The 20,370-nt window shown below is 39.5% G+C and overlaps 4 protein-coding genes across 5 annotated transcripts in view; 1 reads left to right on the top strand and 3 right to left on the bottom strand.

Moving 5' to 3' along the window:
• Positions 1–2,303: 2,303 nt before the first annotated feature.
• LOC117302929 (cystatin-A-like) lies at positions 2,304–4,773 on the bottom strand. The gene is made up of 4 exons (XM_033786918.1): positions 4,651–4,773; positions 3,920–3,990; positions 3,434–3,535; positions 2,304–2,566 (listed from the first exon to the last, which is right to left on the bottom strand). Exons 1-4 carry the CDS (start codon positions 4,715–4,717, stop codon positions 2,444–2,446), a joined length of 363 nt encoding a protein of 120 aa, XP_033642809.1. The 5' UTR covers positions 4,718–4,773; the 3' UTR covers positions 2,304–2,443.
• Positions 4,774–8,134: 3,361 nt separating this feature from the next.
• Positions 8,135–11,463, bottom strand: LOC117302930 (nucleoprotein TPR-like). The gene is made up of 4 exons (XM_033786919.1): positions 11,248–11,463; positions 10,818–10,874; positions 9,617–10,423; positions 8,135–8,532 (listed from the first exon to the last, which is right to left on the bottom strand). The coding sequence occupies exons 2-4, from the start codon at positions 10,819–10,821 to the stop codon at positions 8,282–8,284; spliced, it is 1,062 nt and encodes a 353-aa protein (XP_033642810.1). The 5' UTR covers positions 10,822–10,874; positions 11,248–11,463; the 3' UTR covers positions 8,135–8,281.
• Positions 11,464–12,956: 1,493 nt separating this feature from the next.
• LOC117303243 (abasic site processing protein HMCES-like) lies at positions 12,957–18,638 on the bottom strand. The gene is made up of 7 exons (XM_033787392.1): positions 18,427–18,638; positions 17,883–18,116; positions 16,766–16,987; positions 16,078–16,306; positions 15,034–15,180; positions 13,904–14,013; positions 12,957–13,580 (listed from the first exon to the last, which is right to left on the bottom strand). The coding sequence occupies exons 1-7, from the start codon at positions 18,444–18,446 to the stop codon at positions 13,310–13,312; spliced, it is 1,233 nt and encodes a 410-aa protein (XP_033643283.1). The 5' UTR covers positions 18,447–18,638; the 3' UTR covers positions 12,957–13,309.
• A 1,141-nt stretch (positions 18,639–19,779) lies between these two features.
• LOC117303131 (serine/threonine-protein kinase N2-like) overlaps positions 19,780–20,370 on the top strand; it is a 42,522-nt gene continuing 41,931 nt past the window's right edge. For both annotated transcript variants that reach the window (XM_033787232.1, XM_033787233.1), the window contains exon 1: positions 19,780–20,175. In XM_033787232.1, the coding sequence (XP_033643123.1) occupies positions 20,146–20,175 (30 nt within the window). In that variant the 5' untranslated portion in view covers positions 19,780–20,145. The remainder of the gene's footprint in view (positions 20,176–20,370) is intronic.

The following is a 20,370-nucleotide window of genomic DNA, read 5'->3' on the forward strand; positions in this document are numbered from 1 at the left end:
GATGCTCTTTTCTAATAGTTCAAATATAATTAATTTACATGTTCAACTCTGAAGAAAGCTCTTTCAAGTCTTGTTAAAGAAATTCTGGTCCATTTACACATCAAACATGAACAAGTAACGAAGTGTAACAAGTGAAGTGGAAGTACATGAATAGAGAATCAGAAAGAGGCAGAAAGCACACAGAAAAAAGCAAGGGGTAAACAAAGAATGAACATGAATGATGAAGGACAAAGGGGGTGGGTGGAGGGAAGGGGCTAGTTTGGATAATGTTCTGCACAACGTCACCAATTTATCCGCCCTTAATTAACTCCAATTCCACTGAATTATTATCAACGACTTGCACCATCATGTGCAATTACAGCCATGGTTTAGTTTGCCAATGATTATCATTTAATGTCTGATCTGAGCGAATGAATGATCATTATACAATTGTTGCACGGTGTGACGGGTTCCATGGCGTTTTGTACACTAGAGGGTGAAAATGGAACCCGAGGCGAAGTTGAGGGTGCCATTTTCCCTCGAGGGTGTACAAAACCCATGGACCCCAGTCACAACGTGCAACAATTGTTTTGTTATACCTTTGTATAATTGTTATTCCTCTTCTCGAAGTTCTGTTGTCATCTTCAAACATTATTACGACGGACTATTCATTGTTTAATAAGCAGACGAACGAGAAACAATTCCCTCGAACCCACGGTTGTTTCGTACACAGCGCGAAATCGACCAACGCTGGGAACGATCAAGGTGGTGTACATCGGTGTACATCACTTTTCATGTTACCCGGCCCGTCACGAGCCATGTAACATGCGTTTTTTTTGCGCGTCACATGATTGGTTCTCGACCAATCAAACTTCACAGTTTGTTACCGAGGTATAACAAAGTTGATTGATACACTTCATACACACACGTCATGCACGTACACAACATACATGACAAACTAGTTACAAAATAAAAACAACAAAACACCAGACAACACAAAAAGTAACCTCCTCGGCTTAATATCACTAATGTTCAAGTTTCTTTTATCGTCCTATATAAAAGGATACTTGCACTTGATGCGAACTTTCTTTCCAAGGCGGTCGTTACACGTTATTTCAATCATTTTGCAGTTATTTTCTACAGGTTTCCAGAACACAAAATGACATGCACACGCACTTTTTACACGATCTTGTATGATGAGATGGCCTTTCAGTAACAGAGAGGGCGCTTTGCCAAATGAGAAATGTCAAAGACAACAACAGAGGGGGCAGTTTATCTTGCCCCAGAGCGCCCACTAAATTATAGGCTTAGAGTGCAAAATTCAAACTAGTTAAAAATAAACGAAAAAATACTTAAAAGTCTCACTGCTTTTTACATTAAAGGGGAAATTTTGTATTTACTCTTTAATTGTTATCATATTAATACACCAAGTGAGAATACAGGTCTGTAACAACAATATTACCCAACCCGAGTGTCTTCTTCTTTCAATTTTTGTTGAGGATCGAATTTTTGGCGGGAGACTTTTCAGAAACTTTTACCTTTAGACTGGGGGAGGAGGGGGAGGGGGTGAGTCATTAACGTGGGGGTTATTACGCAATTACTTCTCACTGGCCCATTGCAGACACGCGGAATGCACCCCCACAAGAACGTGCACTTTCCAGTGCGGGGGGGGGGGGGCAATTTCTTCGTGTACATTTTTTACTCTAAAAAATGATGGGAGAAGAGAAAGGCCTAAGCCGTGCGCTGTGCGTTGTGCAAGGAGTCAGTAACAATATAGTGACCTATACAAATAACGCACAATAACAAACACCTATAATTAAGCCACACAGAAACTGCTTCTTGTTTACATGCCTTTCATTGTTCACCTTTTATTTCTAGCAACCACAATAGTTAAACGTTTTGTTAAAGGTTTATAATGCTTTTCTTTGAAACTAGTCCCGTCCGCTAATGACCTGCTTGCTTTTCTATACAGATAATGCCATTGCATTGAACTGAGTTAAAGCTTTCAACCGTTTTTGTTGTCACTTTGCTAACTGTAATGAAGACAATGTGGATAACCAGCTGCTTCGATGAGCGTCAGTGAAAATAATACAATCTGTAATGCTTCTGATACCTTGAACATAAACGCGAATTTCAAGTAGATTTGTGTTTATAGGATTTGAGGCATTGCATGGTGAGGTATCAATATATATTTGGTTTGCGGTAACACCATGTGTGTATCTACTTGCCAGGTAGAGTTGTTCTTAGTAGAGTTGTTCTCAAGCAAGACAGTTCCCTAAGAACAACTCTACCTGGCAAGTAGATACACACATGGTGTTACCGCAAACCAAATATATATAGATTTGTGTTTAAATTATTATTTAGGTGGTGGTGAAGCGTCAGCTACTAGAATTATTCAAAATCAATGAACAAGAGACTGCCATCCACAGCTCCACGTTTGACTCGACTGTCCAAGTGGTTTAGTCTATTGAAAGTAGACAAGTTCGTCGTCAAACTTCATTCCGTCTTTGGCGCTGACGAAACTAACATCTCCACCATTGGACTTGTAGAGACGAAGGTGTAGGTATTCAACACCACCAATGTGAACCTGCAACAGAAATAAAGAAAATACTTCTGTCAAAAACATCCGAATCTAAATGACTGGTTGGCAGAGCATCCTACTGGAAACATTACACCATTTGTTTGCAGTAAACAATGAAGAAACTGCAGCTTTAGACATGGGAGAAAAATACATTGGGACTGACAAAACGCAATTTACGATTTAAGGGAATCGTTTCTCAAAATGTAATACATTATCGATAGCTGCAGTGCTTCTTACCAAGTTCTAATTTATGGTCATTCATGTTTTGAGTAATTATCTCTCTTAACAATCGTTTTGTCCGCAGGCCATAACCACTCTCGCAAAGAGCCATTATGGCGGACAACGCTATTTAGAGCGCGAAAGCTCTAAATATAGGCTCGATTTTGAATGGAGTTCGTTCAAACTTTCACTCAAAAAGAGTGACACGGATTGACTTTCACTCTCAAGAAGGAAGAGCGAAAGTGACACCACTCGGACAATGGAGAGAGTGAAATGTTTACTCTTTTACTTTCAGAGGGTCCGGTACCAAAACCCTCTCTCAGACCGGTGTCAGATGCAATTGTGTCCGCCATGCAATACTGTCCGCTCCGGACACTTTTGCGTATTTAATCGTGTCCGGGGCTATGCAAAAACCGTCCGGTGGACATGGATTGTGCGCGCGTAGGCGAGCGTGCACGCACAGTGAACCTATACGTAATATGCAGCATGAATATTATTTACGTGTTTTATGATTGCACTGGATACCCAACGCAACGGCCGAAGGACATTATTGCATATGCAAAAATGTCCTCCGGATAGTATTGCATAGAGCATGCGACGCCGGTCTGTTTAATGACAATGTTCAGTGATAATTTTACTTTAGTATGCCTTTACCTTGATGAAATAGTTGACTCCGTTGACCAGCTGTGTTCTGTAGGTCGTCGCTTCGTACATCTCGAGTTCTCTGTTGACATCACTCTCCACGTCAGATCTCACCTATATAAAAAAATATATATATATAAAAATAAATAAAAAACTTTTGTTTTAAGAATGAGATGCAGTGAATTATTTTTGAGTAAAAAGAAAACCCTTTATTCATAGCAAAATAGAGTATCTCTGCCTGCTTTTCTCAAAAAATTTGCCGCTCTGGTCCAGTTAGACTTGACTCAAGTCCCAATCCCGTACCATCCCCAGGAAACTATTGTTTTGTGATGCTCTGCACCTCTCACACGAGAAAGGACCTTGAATCAAGTCTATGGTCCAGTCGGATCTTACAGCTGGCATTGGCCAGCGGACCACTGATATTGAGAAGAACGCTGCTTCTTTGTCGTATCTCCATCATTGTCTACCACAGTTTAATTGTGTAATAAATTATTATACCTGGTCAACATAACCCTGAATCTCCGGAGTGGCATCCCTGGGCTCAGTCAAAGATCCAGTTCCATAGATCTCTGAAAGTAAAGTTGTATCAACCACGACAAAAATTAAAGCATGATTATGGCATTTGGGAACTATTGGTAATTACTTAAAATGATTGTTAGCATAAAAACTTACTTGGTATAACGACCCAATTATTGAGAGCCGTTGATAGCATAAAACTTTGTGAGAAACGGCTTCCTTTGAATTAAGTAACGTATAGTTTTTGAGAAAGAGATAATTTCTCACTCAAATTTTAAAAGACATCAGCTGAACCCCTTTATTGGCACCTGAAAGCCCACAAAATGTGCAACAAATGTGGTTACTTTTTTCTTTTCTTTCATTATTCTCTTGCAACTTCGACGACATTTTTTTAACTTATGCATTATGAAGGAGTAAACCAAGTGAAATACTGGTCTCTGACAATACCAAACATGTCCAGATAGAATTGGAACCCTTCGATTGCTTTGATAAGGGACAACCGGTTATAACCACTGGTCATTATCAAAGGTTTAAACACCCCCACGTGACGCGCTCTCCACCAATAGGAATAGCGAAACTGTCTGAGGTATTTATGAATTCTATTACAATAGTATGTATACAAATTATAAACTATTTTGCTAAAAGCTTTACCTGAATACAGAGAAAACTAGCAACTTTTGAAAAGTAAAAAGTAAATTTAAAGTGTTTTATACCTTGTACGGAGACGGCCAAAAACATGGCACCAATGAGTAGGAATACGGATGAAATTCTGCCGGCCATTTTCACAGTTTTGTCAGGCAAGTTGCTGAGTGAGAATGAGAAGTCGTCGATGCTGCTTTCGGTCAAATCGGAATGAATTTTCAAGAGCGATTCATGAGAATTTATAGTTTTTTTAAGGAGACGTCAGCTGTTGGCTTATCAGAAGTTGACTGGGTTGAATTAAAGTTCTTGGTCATGGGTCCGCCAATCAAACAGACTGATTAGATATGGGTCACAAAGTTAAGATTTTGATAAAAATCGTTATTGTATTCTTTATGCCTGTCACTTTTTCTTAAAGGTACTGGACACGCTTTTAAAAAACTTGGTAACGAGCAACGGAGAGCTGTTGATAGTATAGAGCATTGTGCAAGAAAGGACTCACTCTGAAGTAACGTAGTTTTTGAAAAAGAGGTAATTACTCATAATAAGAAAGATTTCTTGGCCTAATTTCATAAAGGTTTCAAGCAAGAAGTAGGCTATACTACTTGACAAACTTTGCTAACCAAAACTTGAGTCGGGCACCAGCGACAGCAATGCAAACTTAATGTTATTTGGGTTGGTATGCCTAACTCGTTTCTGCTAAGCAGTACTATTCTGTGCTGCAAGTTTTGTGTGACAGGCTTTATGAAATTGGGGCCAGGCCTCAAGCCCTTTTCGGGCATCTGACGACACTAGTGCAACAAGGGTGTTTTTCATTAGTTTTCTTGCAACTTCGATGACCAATTGATCCAAAATTTCCACAAGATTTGTTTTTATGCATATGTTGCAATTCACCAAGTGAGAATGGTGTTTGATAAATTACCCAACATCAAAAACTTATCACAGCCTGAAACTATTGTGAATTACACAGATGTTGCGCTCAATAATATTTCGCAATCAAGGTATCTAGACTATCTGAAAGTAAGACAATGGATTAATTAGGGGGCGGGGGGGGGGGGCTTCTAACGTTTAAGCTTTAAGAGAAGCAAGGACACAAGTGTCACGACCGGGATTTGAACCCACACTCCGGTGAATCAGCACCAGAACTTGAATTCGATGCTCTTAACCACTCGGACATGACACTCTAACATAAAAGTGCGCTCGATTAGCTTCCCCGGGTCGACCCCGGTGTGCTCATCCAGGACGAACGTGGGCAGATAATTACGCCAAGTTCGTCCTGGAAAAGTCTTGTTTTTTTTAATCCAGGACGAACGTGTGCAGATAATTACTCACGTTCTTCCTGGAAACAAAATCACTCACCCTTCTCGCGGTGACGTCAGTGCACCTCGGGCCAGCCCCAAGTGAACCGATCCACAAGTGGGGCACCTGGAGATTAACGTTTTAGGAGATTAACGCAAATAAATGTAACAAGGAAAGAGCAGTGTTAATAATCAAAATTTTTTTAATTTCCACCACCTCCAAAAACGAATACTAAAAATACTAAAAATACTAAAAATTCCGATTAGATATGCTTGTAAAACTACTAAATGCAGCGACTTCCACAATATTAAATGTACAATTTCATAATTTTAACCTGCATTGAATAGACTGTTATGTGATAAAAAAAAATTACGTATAAAGATGTATCTCCATCATATCTAAACCCCCTATCACGTGAGCACGCTGTTTTCCCCCACATGCTTGTGTCAATTTACGAAAAATACACGTGGCTTTATTTGCGTGGTTTTCCTTTTACTTTGTGAACTGACAAGGTCGGCCATTTTGTGGAGTCAAAGATTAGACTCCACAACTGCCGTGCCCCCGTTTAAACAAGCAGCAACTAAATGCAATTAAAGATTCTTAAATCCCGATACTTTTAAACAAAGCAAATTTTACAGAAGCAATATTCAAACCAAGTTAGCCAATAAAAACAAAATTTACTTATTAATATTGTAAACAATAAAAACAAAATTTACTTATTAATTATAAACAATTAGATTTGGGTTGAACAAAGATTGATTGCATTGCAGTGGGATTTGCCGGCGTTTTATCGACCGAGCTGTCAAGCCCTAATGTTGGAAGGCACTAAAAACTAACCGCTACAGCGGTTCGGAACTTTTCGTGTGCTCTCGGAACATTCCGGCACGGTTCGCGACGATCCCCCACGCGGCAGGTTTGGGGAGTTGTTACATAAGAGTGGACTAACCACTAGGACCTGGTTGTTAATGATTTCATGTCTACAATATGCAAGTACTGCTTCAGACCTCTTTATTCAAGTACATTTGTAGCAGCAGGTTTGGCGAGTTGTTACATAAGAGTGGACTAACCACTGGGACCTGGTTGTTTATATTGTCATGTCTAAAAGATCAGTACTGCGTCAGACCTCTATATTAAAGTACATTTGTAGCAGCAGGTTTGGGGAGTTGTTACATTAGAGTGGACTAACCACTGGGACCTGTTTGTTAATATTTTCATGTCTAAAAGATGCAAGCATATGCAAAATGACGTCATAAGGTCATTCTCGCTCGGGTATTCTCCGATGGGCCGAACCGCTGTGGAGTTTAGTATTTAGTGCCTTCCCCCAAGGTTGGTGGTCTCACTATTTCGTCAATATCGTTGCATGGTGTCAGGTTTGACATGGTAATTGTCAAAAGACCAGTCTTCTCACTCGGTGTATCTCAACGTACTATGCATAAAATAACGAACCCGTGAAAATGTAAACTCAATTGGTCGTCGAAGTTGCGAGAGAATAATGGAAGAAAAAACACCATTGACGCTTAAGTTGTGTGCTTTCAGATGCTTAAATTCGAAACCTCAGCTGAGGTCTCCAATTCAGTTCAAATAATATTTTAGTGAGAAATTACTTCGTTTTCAAAAACTATGTTGCTTCAGAGGGAGCCGTTTCCCATAACGTTCTATACTATCAACAGCTCTTCATTGCTCGTTATACATAAGTTTTTGTGCTAACCAATGGTGTCCAGAAAACAAGAAGAACGAAGCTTTATGGAGAGACATTCATTGAAATGCCGCCAAACAGCAAGCCTTATCAAAGTCAACTTCGCAAATCGTTGTTTTATAAAAAAAAAAAATAAAAAAATAAAAAACACTCTTGCTGCACAGTGCACAATACTTTCTCTGTATGATTCCGATTGAACATGCAAGTCTTCTACTACTTTTACGAGCTATAAATTCACGAGGCCCAATTTCATAAAGCCTGTAAGCACAAAATCTTGCTAAGCACAGACATAATCCTACTCCGCTGAAACAGTTTACCAGCCAACAATCCATAAAGTTTATACCGTTACCACCGGTGCCCCATCCATTTCTTGCTCAACAAATGAATTTGCTGATGAAGAGCAGAATTTTCTGTTCATAAACTGCTTTATGAAATGAGCCCTGTTCTTTTCCTTTATAAACTCTGCGAATAGTAGAGGTAAACACAATGGTGTTACCACAAACCTATATAAGTTTGGAAGAAAAACAATGAAATTGAACACAATCGGTTGCGTTTATTTTCACAAAAATGAATCGTGGTATTTGAATTGAATTGAAACGATCTAAATTATTATTATTATTTTTTAGAAACAATGAAAATTTTCGGAACAAAACTGGTTGTTGCGTTTAATCATTTTCACAAAAATGAGCCTTGCATGGAATTGGAACTTTTTAAATTTCTTTCTTTGGGGTTAATGAATGCTGCTCAGAAGTACTAGGATGATCATCTTTATAATCATCCTGATCATCTTTCTTACACTCTTCCTGGTTTTCATCTTCATATTCCTCGTCATCATAATCTTGGTCATCGTCTTGAGGGTCCTGATAGTCTTCATAATCCTGCTCACCATCTTCATCCTCCTCATCCTGGATGTCTGAAAAAACATCTTCGTCTATTGGCTGTTGGGAGTACTCGTCTGGTTCTGAGTGGGAAAACATTGATGTAATAATAATAATTTGGGAGGCTATAATCATCCTTACTCGCAGCTAAGAGCTGAATTACGAAGGACGTGTTCGAGAAGCAAGCATGCAAGGGCGCCTGCCAGCCACATCAACCCATTATGACCACGGAGCACAGCCAAGATCGAAAGTGTTTGATTTTTCCCGAGGGAAGAAAACGGGGCGGTCTGGAAAACCCTCGTGGCACAACAGAGAACCAACGTTTAACTTTAACTCAACTCACATATATGTGATTTATAAAAAGAGCCAAATTTCATAGAGCTGCCGTCGATTTCACCAAACTCTTCCGAACTTAGGATTAATCTTATAGGACTTAGGACGGGTTCAGTTCTGTATCAAAATACGTAGGACGCATTGAACCCATCCTAAGTTAGGACGGGTTAATACTCTTCCTAACTCTAGATAGGATTAATCCTATAGCGTTTCGTGAAATCGGCTGCTGCTTTTTTAACGGTAAGCAAATTTTCTGTAAGAACATACCCAAAGTAACAAGGCATTGCTATAGTGTCCACCATGTCTCGAAAAGGCTATAATAATAGAAAGGTTCATTAATATGCAACTTATTATCCACCTGTGACGTCACGCTATTTGTTCCAGCACTCAACTATTTTGCATGTATGGCGCGATATCGTTTCAAAACCATTGATCTTTTGGAGATCAAAGTTTAAATCATTAGATCATTGATCTCTTTTATGATACCAATAGTTAAAACATAGGCCATTGCGATGGCGCGAAATCACATGGAACGAAATAATATTATGGAACAATAGCATGAGTCACAGGTGCAGGTTAGAGTACAGTACACTCGGTAGCCCAAGTTGAGCCATGGGGCTAAATTGAACATGGAAACAAAGTACAGTCAGACTAGGGGAAAACGTTATTTATTTATTTAAAATCCTGGCTAAAAGATTTAAAGAGTGTATAAACACAAACAAGCAAAATTTAGTACTTATAATAATGGAGAGGTGACAATAGGTTGGAGTTGGAGTAAGTAATGTTCCAGTTAATTTCTATATTGGACCAAACGAAAGGACCTTTTAAACATACCTGTTTTTTGACGTTTACTTGGTTGCTCACTGCTGGTCCAAAATGTTGATCTTTTGACTGGTGCAAGGAAGGTTTGGTTACGGTCTCCTGTTACATTGGTTTGATTGTGAACAGAGCTATCTTGATGATGATGATGTGTAACAGTGGATGGTCCTACTGGAACTGGGACAGTAATGATATTCGGACGAGGCTGGGTCACCCTGCCTTTGGTTTGCAGCATCTTTAGAACGGATTGTTGGCGTTTTGGGGCCAGCTGTTTGCCATGGCTGGTTGTTGGTTGGCGTTTTGGGGCCAGCTGTTTGCCATGGCTGGTTGTTGGTTGGCGTTTTGGGGCCAGCTGTTTGCCATGGCTGGTTGTTGGTTGGCGTTTTGGGGCCAGCTGTTTGCCGTGGCTGGTTGTTGGTTGGCGTTTTGGGGCCAGCTGTTTGCCATGGCTGGTTGTTGGTTGGCGTTTTGGGGCCAGCTGTTTGCCGTGGCTGGTTGTTGGTTGGCGTTTTGGGGCCAGCTGTTTGCCATGGCTGGTTGTTGGTTGGCGTTTTGGGGCCAGCTGTTTACCATGACTGGTTGTTGGTTGGCATTTTGGGGCCAGCTGTTTGCCGTGGCTGGTTGTTGGTTGGCGTTTTGGGGCCAGCTGTTTTCCATGACTGGCTGCTGGTTGGCGTTTTGCTTGGCTGGCTGGTGATGGGCGTCTGTTGGCTGGCTGGTTGCCTGGCCGGGCTGCAGTGTGGCGAATGGCTAAACGTTGTGCTGGTCTTATTGTGGGTTGAGTTTGTTTTGTAGGTCGTGCCCGGTTAGGTTTCTTTGGAGCTGTATTTGAAATGCAAATGCACATGAATTTGCTTTTGAAATTTTATTTTCACATTTCATACAAAATTAAATACACAATTTACAAAGTATATAAAAGAAGTAATAATGGGTTTTTATCAGGAATATTGTGAGTATTCTATCCATGAAAGAAAAAGAGGAAAAGAGAAAACCGGGCAAGAACAAAAGAGGACAAGATAATATTCCTATACTTATGACACAGAAAGTGAAAGGAAAAAAGAGGACAATCAACCCCCCCCCAAAAAAAAAAAAAAAAAAAAAAAAACCAAAAAATATACAATAAAAATGTCATCGAAGTTGATTGATGTAATGGATAAAATCATGTTCAGACAATGTTTTTGAATATAATTATTATACATCTGATGGCTAAACGTACCCATTGTCTCCTCAGTTGTAGCAAGACAATCAGCAGTTTTCCTTGCGAGTCTGTAAACTACATAAAATAAAAGCAAACGAACATTATAAACATTTCCTATATATCCTACATGGATGGTCTCGACAGCACTGGGAAACACGGTTGAGCCAAATGTCGCCTACTCTGTTCACAAAACCGGCCCTAAAGATTGGCTCGAAATGAGCTATGATTGATTGGCTCACTTGAGTCAAGACTGGCTCAGTCAGAAATGAGTCACGTGCTCAATTTTGACTGAGCCTGACTTGGCTCAATGAGAGCCATTTTTGAACAGAGAAACCGGTAGTTTTGGCTCAAACTGAGCCGGTTTTTTCCCCCAGTGATAAAGTAACCATGTAATATTATTATTTGTTTATAGGTTAACAAACATCCAAACTTCGCAGTCATAACCTACCTGTTCCTGTGCATGCAGTGCTCCCTCGATTTCCCTTCCTCTATCTCCTTTACTGCATCAAAATGTTGTTCTTAACAATTTTAATGGATGTTAAATTCGCATCTGGGGTAATGGAGTATTTCTATTACGGTGTATTACATGACCCGACGAGTACTATATCTTTGTTAGCCACGACGGTGTAAAATGAGCGCGAAAATTTAACGGCACGACGGTATTTCTCATTTCGGGAAATCCCCTTTGACGTACGCCCTCTTCGGCTACAGATTTCAGAAATTTAAATAGAGTAGACTGGTTGTTTTTCACGTGCTCACAATGTACGTCGAACTTAACTGCGAATCTTCCAAACCATGAAGGTCATGTGAAATAAAGCACTGCTCAAAGGCGATTACGTTGGCCAGGGCCCAATTTCATAGAGCTGCTAAGCACACAAATTTGCTTAGCATGAAATTACTTCCTTGATAAAAAACAGGATTACCAAATAAATTTCCGTTTGTTGCACATTAATTGCTTGTTACTGGTGTTCAGCTGTTTATTGCTTATCCTGAAAATCACGTGGACATTGGTAAATCCTGTTATCGTCAAGGAAGAAATTTTTGTGCTTAGCAGCTCTATGAAATTGGGCCCAGGTGGGCTAAACGGCAGATCTCTCAGCGTGATTCACGAGACTCGAAGTGTGACGTCAGACTGTTTATTTTAGGCCAATTAAATCGCAGCACTCCACAACTGTATTATCATTATGCGAGTTCACTTACACTGTACACTGTATATAAACATAATTGGTACATATCTCAAATACAAAAACACACAAGTTCGTTATTGTCAAAGTTTACTGTTTGTATACATTTTCTTGCCTTTTTATGCGAATAAGAAGACTATTAACGGAACAAACCAAACATCTCATAAGTACATTACAACGAACTTGCCACACATACAATTCTCTAGTTGAAATACAGTACCTTGGATGCGTTGATTACTTATTTGCTGTAAAGTAATGTCATAAAATGTAATGCTCAACTTTTGATCTCAAATATTTTTAATGAAGGTTGAGCCCCTGAAGTTGTATCACTGGAAGTGATTTTTTTTTTTCCTGAAAGAGGGACGGGAAATTGTCCAATTTAATTTTGCAAATACTCATTTTCCAAAATGTCCTCATTTGTATGGTAAAATATAAACTTATGTTGAAATAATGTGAATTACCATTATTTTGATGTTACCCCTTCAGTACAAAATTTGAAGTCTTGACTTTTGAGATTAATTTAAACATTTCATTTCAAATTTGTATAACCTTTATCATGATAATATATCAATGTTTTTAAAACTATATTTACATTTATAAGCAGACATTGCTTTGTTTTTGCCTTTATATTTATTCAAATTATCGTATAAAAAATAACAAATGGCTTAGCAAGAGCTCTGAAAAGGTGCCAGTGCAATGCAAGCAGAAACTACATTTAATAGGTCAGTACTGGCGACTCTCGTTATAATTGTATTCCTGTAAAGTTTAAAATAGTTACATCTTTTTTACATATTATTTACAACAAATTAATTTTAAATGCAGGGTTTACTTTTGGTAATTGTAAAAGAACAGTATCCTCGTGTGGTGTATCACAACATGCATACAATAACAAACCTGTACAAATATGGACTAAATTGGTCATCAAAGTTGCAAGAAAATGATGAATGAAAAAAAAAAAAAAAAAAAAAAAAAAAAAAAAACATAGAACTGTGTGCCTTCAGATGTCTGAGAACAGATTTCTTTCTCAGATTCAAATTTTGGAGGTTAAAAATCACCCCTTACCTCTTAAACTACACTACACGGTACATCAAAAGGGGTAACTTCATACCGTATTTTGTCATCCGAATTGGCTCACCAGTCCTCTTTACAAAATAAGTTTCAAAGTACCAATAGTGTCCACTGTCTTTAAGTTGAGGAGTAGTTACTCAAAAGATACCCCACCTTTACAAGGTGTCCAGTACCTTTAAGGACATTTGCATCTAACTTCACGATCAAGATTTAAAGTGGCGCTGCATCCATTTTCTTTGAAGGTGATTCACAAAACCTTCAAAAGAGTTTGCTTTTCTTGGATGGGGGGCCATCTTGTTCTGTTTCAGCCTCGACTTTCAATTCTGGATTTGCCTTGCTTAACCAAGCCGTCATTGCTGTTTGTTTCCGTGGTGATGACCTTGGTTTTGATAATGGTGACCCTTGTTCAACAGGAGGCGTGGTTTCTTGCCCCGTTTCTTTTTTGACCGACGTCTCTTTTTTGGGAGTGGAACCCTTGCTTAGCCAAGAACTCATCAGTTTACTGCTAGCCGTCTCCTTCACCGGTTTACTGTCAAAGAACAAAGATTCAATAAGTGTCAGTTTTAGATGTGGGAAAACCCCAACTGAGGAAAACCCAGGCAAACCTCGTAGGGCCCCTGAAAACCGTGTTATAGTGGTTGTACTGCTTGACTTGCAATGCCATGGTTGTGGGTTCGAATCCCACCAAGCTTACCGCCAAGGAGTTTAACATTACAATAATGACTTATGCACTGCAGAAAACAAATCACACTTTCACACTCAGTGTTTTTGAAACGCAAATTTGCACACAATTGCTTACAAACTTTCACTGTTAACTTTTTGTTACGTCTTTCTCCTTAACACATGACTTACTCAAGATTGATTGGTATTATGCAATCAGATGCCTTGTATCTCGAGTTGTTGACATTCATTGACACGGGATGAGAGGTCAAGCTAGGCTCTACATTCATGAGCTCCAACGCCTGTGGAAAATGGAAAATAGTTAATAAATAGTATTAAAATGTTCTGTCCCAGTTAACATTTTTATGGCTTCCGACTGGCACCCCTAAACAAACATAAAAAAATAGGGAGACCGCTAACAAAGGGGTAGATAGGTCAGTTGGTAGAGCACTGGCATGGTTCAAACCCTAAATAATTTGTTGCTCCAGTAAATTTTTCCTTGTTCAAAACCCAAATTGTTTAAAAATTTACCCAGTCAGTTTTCCTTTTGGCTTATTACGTTGATATTTAATATTATAAAGTCCAATCCCCTTGACGTGATCCCATGGCTGTCGCTTTCCAGGTTGTATCGTAAACTCGGATGCGATTCCTGGCTACCGGCAGCAAGTGGTTACATGGCTTCTGACTAGCACCCCCTGAACAAAGATATTGAGTAATAAGGAGACCACCAACATAGGGCCGGATAGCTCAGTTGGTAGAGTGATGGTATATTAATCTGGAGGTCATTGGTTCAAATCCTCGCCTGGTAAATTTGTCTTCGTTAAACAGGTTAGGTTTTATGGTACATATCTACAGCTAAATAAGATAGAAACAGACAGTGGGTTCCATTACCAAATGTATACCAGGCCCTCTAAAGACACTTGACACTATTGGTAATTGTCAAAGACCAGTCTTCTCACTCGCTGTATCTCAACATATGCATACAGTAACAAACCTGTGAAAATTTGAGCTCAATCGGTCACCGAAGTTGCGAGATAATAATGGAGAGAAAAAAAACCTTGTCACACAAAGTTGTGTGCTTTCAGATGCTTGATGCCAAGACCTCAAAATTCTTAGTCTGAGGTCTCGAAATCAAATTCGTGTAAAATTACTTCTTTCTCGAAAACTACATTACTTCAGAGGGTGGTTCTCACTATGTTTTATACTGTCAATAGCTCCCCATTACTTGTTACCAAGTAAGATTTTATGCTAATAATTAGTCTGAGTTATTACCAATAGTGTCCACTGCCTTTAAGTCAGACCGTCGTTTGTTTTGGACTCACTTTCTTTATCGGTACAGTGCCGTAATCCAGCCATGACTTTACAGCCTCATCCCCATCCAATATAGCTGGCATCCGGTGATGTAACCAACTCATGGATTCAGACGAAGCTAAGGTGATCACAGTGTAGGAATACAGAGGTTCCCCTCCCTAAGAATATCAAAAACATTATTATTAATTGAGTTGTTGGCGTGTCGTGGCCGAGTGGTATAGTTCACTGGACCCAAGCTCTGGTGTTGTCAGCAGCTGAGTCTGGGTTCGATATACTAGGTCTCGACACCCTCCCTTGAGCAAGGCACTCAACCTAAATTGCTTCGTAAAAAGTGGGGCAGGTAGTGAAATGTTACACTTGACCGATTTGGGAAATCAACCCAAATCAACTGTCACCAGGGGGCACGTTGCCACCTACTCCGGGGGCGGAAACAGGATTACTCCCTTCACAGCCAGTAAGGATGTAGGCAAGGGTATCATCTACTAGGAGCGTGGCTGCTAGAGCAGAATGCACTACCTCCCCAACATTTTACGCAATTTGACGCAATTATGGTATAGTGCCTTGCTCAAGACCACAAGTGTCATAACTAGGTTCGAACCGGTTAATCTTTTTGAACCCAAATGAATATTTTGAGGTAAAGGCCTTGAAATTAACCCACAGCACCCAAAGTAATTGCCGTGGTGCCCTGTAATTTTGCTGTGGTCTCCTCTGCAAGGTTCCAAATACAAATTTACATTTTCTTCAAAGAAGTTCTCCTTACCAGAGGAGAATGGCTATACCCCAATTTCAAGGCCGCTAGTGCCCAATTTCATAGAACTTCTCAGCAGAATTTATTGCTTAACGATTTCCTGCTAGCAAAAATGAGCAGGATACCAATCACAATCAGTACATAAGAAATGGTAATTTTGGCCGGTAAACTTATTTTGCTAAGCATAAATTTGTTGTGCCTAGCTACTTTTTGTGTTTAAGCGGCTCTATGAAATTGGACCCTGGTGGTAATCATCTGTGAATATTTTGAAAACACTTTGAAGGAGATTTACAAAAAGGATACCAACCTGCGGTGGGTACCAACAGTCAAACAGTCCGGCCATCGTAACGAGCCGGTGACCTTTCCACTCTGACCCTTCTGTGACCTCGTCTTCTGGGAGGCAATCAGGTTGTTCTGGTTCTGATTCCGACTGAGAGGTTTTCGAGGCAAGGTTTTCTATCGGCGCGTCTTGGGGGAAGTATATGAAGTAAGGTTGTTTCTTCTTGCCATCTTTTGATGTCAGCCACTCGTAGTACCTAGAGACGGAACCAATAGATTTTTAGAGAAGGTAGGGGCCTATACGTTTGGTTATCACTCTTAACATAATGGTAAAACCAAATTATTGGTTAGAAGCCTACAGCAGCTGTTGATAGTATAAAGCATTTGGAGAAACGTTTCACTAAGTAATGTAAAAATGGTACCAGTTTTTAAACCCCAAAATTTGAAGCAATACCACTTCACCTTTCTCAGATTTTGTGTATTCCTACTGGGGATTATTCTTCCTGTGTGGACATAAAAGTAATGACAGGGATTTGAACCAACCTCTCAATGACTAAACCACTAGAAATTGAACTGTTTGCCACGACACCTTACAAATGAAATGAGTTGTTTTATCATCTAATTTTAATAAGATCTAGCAATTCTTAATAGTTTTTGAACAGTCAATAAACCAATGAAAACACTTAAAAATATGGATTAAAAAACAAAACATTTACCCATCAACCAAGACGACACATCGCTGTCCTTTTTCTGCCAGTCGGCTAAAAGTGCGTTTCTCCATCATTCCTTCTCGTCTGCAATTGTTCATCTTGTAAGCAACACTCATATGGTCACCGTCTTTATGCCAGGACGGGACAAGACCCCATTGCATTGGGGCAAGTTGACGATCATCAGATGCAGCATCGCTGTCAAAATGCTTTGCAGAGACAAGCACAGGCCTGTAGGAAAATAGAGAGACAGAGGGACTCGGCTTAAATGTCATGAACTTTGGTAGTTTAATCACGTTAACACTTGGCAGCCATGTTGATGGACTGGGTCCCTGTCTTTAACTGCAAGGATAAAGACAGGTACCTGCTATTTAGATCCAGTGATTCCATTGGATACAATGATATTGGACACACGTGAACAGTGACATAAGCGTTCCATAGATGCCCAAACAGTACACTCCTGTCACGTCCGCAATAGAATTTGACTGCGTATCTGTATATGAAATGTTGGTCAAAGGTGAAAATACACGCCGGTTTGGAGGTAGGTCTCTGGCGTTATTCACAAGCCTCAAAGTGGACGTGAGATGTTCAGGCTACAATGTTGATGGAAAGGTACATGAGTGAGGGGTTGAACTCTAGAGGGCGCTAGTCCTGTATGTATGCATGTGTGAATGTGACAATACTGTTATACATTGGGGTGTCGTGGCCGAGTGGATAAGAGCACCGAACTCAAGCTCTGGTGTTTCTGATCAGCAGAGTGTTGGTTTCGTGTCCCAGCCGTGACACTTGTGTCCGCAAGCAAGACAATTTACCATTATTGCTGCGTCCTTCAGATGGGACAAGAAACTGTTGGTCTTGTGTGTTGTGTAACACATGTAAATGAACCCTGTGTACTTTTATCATAGCAAGAGAGAGGGTTTGCTCGAGTCTTCCTGGTTTGATTGGCTTTATATTGCGCCACAGCAAATTGTTCACTATCAGTGTATGGAATAGGTCTCTTACTTCAAAGATGTAGCTCCACAATACCTTTCAGTACTATAGGCCTACTGAATGTTGAAGCACCTTTAATTAAACACGATACTACTTTGAAGATGATCAAGTTTTTTTTATTGAGCAGTTCACTTACGAAATACCAGTCGGAGTCAGATTGAACGATGGATAATATTTCCGCCTCAGAATTTGGCCCTCGCTTTGCTGTTGTTTGCCAGTTTGTGTCGTCCCTCGTTGTTTGCCGTTGTTGGTACCTGTATTGCCTCGTTTACCAGATGTGCTGCTTGGATTCTTCCACCTCGGTCGTACTCTTCTACCCTGCCTATTGGTATAGGCACAGGCTCGTCGAGTCTGGTCGGGATCAAGCGTGCTATGACATAAATAACAAGATAATTCACTCATCCACACCAATTTTCCCATTTCTATCATATATCGCAAATCTGCCTCTGCTGAATGGCCAAAGCAAAAGGCATGGTGGGATGGAAAAAATTATAATTACTTAAATTTATTAAATGACAAATTGAAGAACTTAAATAAAGAAATTGATGGTTTCACATCACTAATAATAGTTGCACAAACCCTTGCTAAGCACTAGTTTATAAACATTTCATATCAAACATGTGCGAATTGAACTGAACTTATATTTTATTAAATTATAATAATATAATAATATTTCTCACCAAGCTGTCCTACCGCACATTTTTACAAGTTAGACCGTCAACTTTGAAGTTGGATTTGAGTTCAGCAGATAAATGAAGCATGCGTACTTCAACTGTCTACACCGTCATCATTCAATGCACCAGACAACACTGCTTTATACCAACTAAATTCCGTTTTTGAGGTTCTATAAATACAATAAACACAACTTCACAAAAACGTGCATGGACCTGCCCACAATAACATTGCAATCAGCTATTTATAGAAACTCGTTAGTTTTTACATGGTAACCGTTCCATGTCATTGGTTTACGCAAAAGGAAACAGAGATACCAAGAACTATTTTTTTGTCCGACGTTTTATAAACTCGAGAGGGCGCCATTTCAAAGGACCGTTAAAAATAAACTTTTCTTCAAGTTCCTATCGGTGCATAGGAAAAGCCGTCCCGAGCTCGGGCGGTTTATTGCATGACAAACTTAATAACATTGGGCAAGGAGGTTGATTCAATTTTTCAAAAGAGAGTGCTTTCAAAAGAAATTGATAGAATTTCCTGCCACGTCCATATTCATTTGATGTTTCTACTTTCGTTCTGTTATTATTCCTAAAGTACTTCTACCACAAACAGTTTTGTAACAAATTGTTTTTACAAATCATTGAACTAAATTCACCGGCCTACAACGAGTTAAATAAATTAATAATGACAAGATTGACATAAATATAATAACGCATACCTCATTATATTCGGCTAGCAAAATGAAAAAGTGTATTTTCAGTTATGCAGCTGGTTGCAAAATTAAAATTGTGGAATGGTTATTTATTATCTTGTTCCTATTTTACCGCCTCGAGAAGTGAACTTGAAATTATTACAATCTCTTCACATTTTTCTCTTGGCTTACACATTCTGTACCACCATATCACTGCATTAAAGCAGTCTTTCACATTGTTGTCCGTCAAATAAAAAGGGCAAGAAACTTCTGAACGTCTGCATTTAAAATCAAAGAAATAGTCATTCAAAATAAAAGGCACACGTGGTGATTTAATTTTCACCGGGGCCACTAACCATGGTCCTTTCATCAAAGATTATTCCCCCATTTACTAATTACATTTACAGATTGAGAAAACAAAACTGAATTCCTCTGCATACAGTCATTGCAAATTGTTGTGGTTTTTCTCCCGCCCATGCACGTGTCCATGTAAATAACTCAATTAAAAATCATCATAAAATGCAGCCTCGTTATAATGAACTCGAAAGCTTCCGCCAATTAAAAGATCCCTGTGTAAACTTTGGGGCGTTCCATGAACTACTTCTTACAACGCTCCTGATTGGCCAATCCTAGGCTACAAACACCACGTGATCTTTGGCAGGCTATGCACTCAGCAGTGTGAAAATCTACATCGGGAAGTCGCGTCGAAATTTGACTTATTTTTCTAAGACAAAACATCATTTTCTCACGTTTTTACATCATGCCATAGGATAAGTGTATATCGAACTGTCCGTCCGTTACTTATTTGTTGGAAAAGTGTTCAGGAATTTTGCAGTGAGATTAAATTTCTGTGCCGTTCACTTCACACTGGTTGACTGGTTTATCACTGCTGAATTTATACCCATTGGATTGCATGAAGAAGTTCTACGTATGAATGTGCAGTTGTCTGCAACGAATTCTGCAACAACCTACGCAAGTCTGTTTATGGTGGTGATGCCTGGCCCTGGTGAATTCCAGTTTTGATATTTGAACCAAGAAGATGGCAACAGAATCACCTTCATTTTACCAGGTTTGTGGTTCTGTTTGAAAGAATACTGTATTTGTAAAGGAGTCGGTTCTTTTTGTGCACTTTATTGTGTGAACGTTCATAAATCAACTCGAATCTCAATTCAATTCAATGCCAAGTGGGTTGCTGTGTATTGAGGGAGTGTGTGTCACTGCACTGTCATTTTTACATGTCAAGAGTTGTGCAGTGTAAGAAGAC

This window comes from Asterias rubens, chromosome 19 (genome assembly GCF_902459465.1).
Source record: "Asterias rubens chromosome 19, eAstRub1.3, whole genome shotgun sequence".
Classification (NCBI taxonomy): Eukaryota; Metazoa; Echinodermata; class Asteroidea; order Forcipulatida; family Asteriidae; genus Asterias; species Asterias rubens.